This window comes from Paracoccidioides lutzii, assembly GCF_000150705.2.
Source record: "Paracoccidioides lutzii Pb01 unplaced genomic scaffold supercont2.11, whole genome shotgun sequence".
Lineage (NCBI taxonomy): Eukaryota > Fungi > Ascomycota > Eurotiomycetes > Onygenales > Ajellomycetaceae > Paracoccidioides > Paracoccidioides lutzii.
Genome location: NW_015440957.1, coordinates 141,549 through 143,563, shown reverse-complemented (window position 1 = coordinate 143,563; position 2,015 = coordinate 141,549). Strand labels below are relative to the sequence as shown.

At 40.7% G+C, this 2,015-nt stretch overlaps 1 protein-coding gene and 1 non-coding gene across 2 annotated transcripts; one reads left to right on the top strand and one right to left on the bottom strand.

Moving 5' to 3' along the window:
- Window positions 1-776: 776 nt before the first annotated feature.
- Window positions 777-848, bottom strand: PAAG_11861. Its single transcript has one exon. It is a non-coding gene; the product is annotated as a tRNA-Gly (tRNA).
- A 256-nt stretch (window positions 849-1,104) lies between these two features.
- On the top strand, window positions 1,105-1,485 carry PAAG_04375 (hypothetical protein; the record flags this gene model as incomplete). The annotated part of the gene is made up of 2 exons (XM_015845259.1): window positions 1,105-1,198; window positions 1,280-1,485. 2 exons carry the CDS (start codon window positions 1,105-1,107, stop codon window positions 1,483-1,485), a joined length of 300 nt encoding a protein of 99 aa, XP_015699485.1.
- Between the last annotated feature and the right edge of the window lie 530 nt (window positions 1,486-2,015).

Genomic DNA, 2,015 nt, shown 5'->3' with positions numbered 1-2,015 from the left:
TGAAGGTCGTGATGCTGGCTGCAAGCATCCTCCTTGTCCTTGAGATGTAGTTCAAAAGAAGCCAGGGAAATGAAGTGGATCAATAATCATGGCCATTATCGATCAAACTCCGATTTCATCTCATTGGAATACTGAATGAAACCAAGGTATCAATTTCATAGATTCCAACCCTTTGATTGGTCCCTATAACCGGTCCTGCTGCCTCCATATATCCGTCTATGCAGTAACAATTAACAGAAAAGGGTAACAAAGAAAAGGAAACGAATCAAGAGAAATCAAAACTATTTATATGCCCAAAAAGCGAATCCATCAATCGACATGTCAGGCAACAAAAAGCATTTTGACACCCAAACAACAGCTGGGATTAGAACAGGCACGTTATGGAAAATAATAATTGCTCTCGGTCTCCTACTTAAATTTGTAGAGGTAATTGGAGGCCACCGAAAAGATCGAAATAGCTACCACAACAAGGGCATGTTAGAGACCTGGAATATGTATGGAGAAGAAAAGGAAAAGAGAAAAAACTAATGAGAAGCGAGAAAATTTCGAGACAACGGATGACGTGCGGATTAGATAATCAAGGAGGTTTTCTGTAGTTAGATACCACGTGATTTTACCCTCGAGAGATTCAGAAATTCAAGGGATTATTTATATATATATATTTGCTCAGATTGAAAAGAAAAAGTTAACGATAAGAAAGATGCAAAAGATAAGAGGGTGGGATCAGTAAGTAATGAGTAAGGAAAATAAGAGAAGACATAAAAAGATATTCACTTTGCACCAGCCGTGAATCGAACACGGACCTCTTGCTTGGAAGGCAAGAATCCTAACCATTGGACCACTGGAGCGGCTGTGTTGGTAGAGCTTCAATAACAGTCTGTTAAGAAAAACCATGTGAATATACATCTGACCCTGAATTCTATATTGAGTAGATATTCCACAAATTTCATTTAAAAAGCGAAAAAGAAAAAAAAAAAGGACGAAGACAAAATCAGGCGATGTGAGTGCTTAAATCTAACTAAACATTTGATGGCTCGTGGATGCAAGCTTGTTCGATTGCAAAGGTTGCTAAATACGAGAACGATTTGGAATATAAATCACGTGATGGATGGGTCCCACATTTCTACTGTTCCCCCCTTTGAACTGCAACCTACATTGTCTACGGATATAATTCAGAGCTTGACAACATCGTTTGACGGTAGCTCGGATCAATCTCCTTCCAGCTACCGGCACATGTGATATATCCATTCTGTCAGGTAGTAACTATACTTGTTAAAAGATGGTAATAATAACAGATTGTCAGAATCGTGGGATGTTTTATCATTCATCATTGGAGCAATACAAAGTGCCGGTCGGTTCGGCAAGTTAATTAATGACCACCCGACAAGCCTTGATGGAGCCAGCCGAAGTCCCGAGGCCGGCCAATTCTGTGGTGGAGACATTGGGGGCGGCATGAGTGACAGTTATATACGCATGGCCGGGTAACAGGGGTATATTGAAATCCTGGTTCCAAAAAAAAAAAAAAAAAAAAAAAAAAAAAAAAAAGCGTAGACTGAATGGGAGTGAGAGAACGGAGGTTTTGGATCGTCAGTGCACTTTACTTTAGAGTGTGTGGCATAATCTCATTTCATTCTAGTCGTCTAGCTAATTGGACGAACCATGACTGGAACAAGCATGTCAGATCGTGACAAACGAACGGACTAAATAGAAGGGGGAAATGGGCTATATACAGCATGAAGGCGAGGGAATCAAAACAGAGGGGTGTATTAGGGTTAATCCGTAGGAGATGGCACGACGATCTTCCAGCAGATAGGGAACATGTCGTTAAAATGCAGATGCCAGCCAGTAGACGAACTTAGCAACCCAGATTATATATACAAATAATATATAAAAGGCCAAACACTTTAAAATCTCGAAAGAACCTTATCCTGCGTATCCGAGAGTGCCCACTCACTCGTATTCTCCTTGCTCATAACCTTCCTCGCCTGCTCAGCTGTGAAACCCTTCGCAACAAC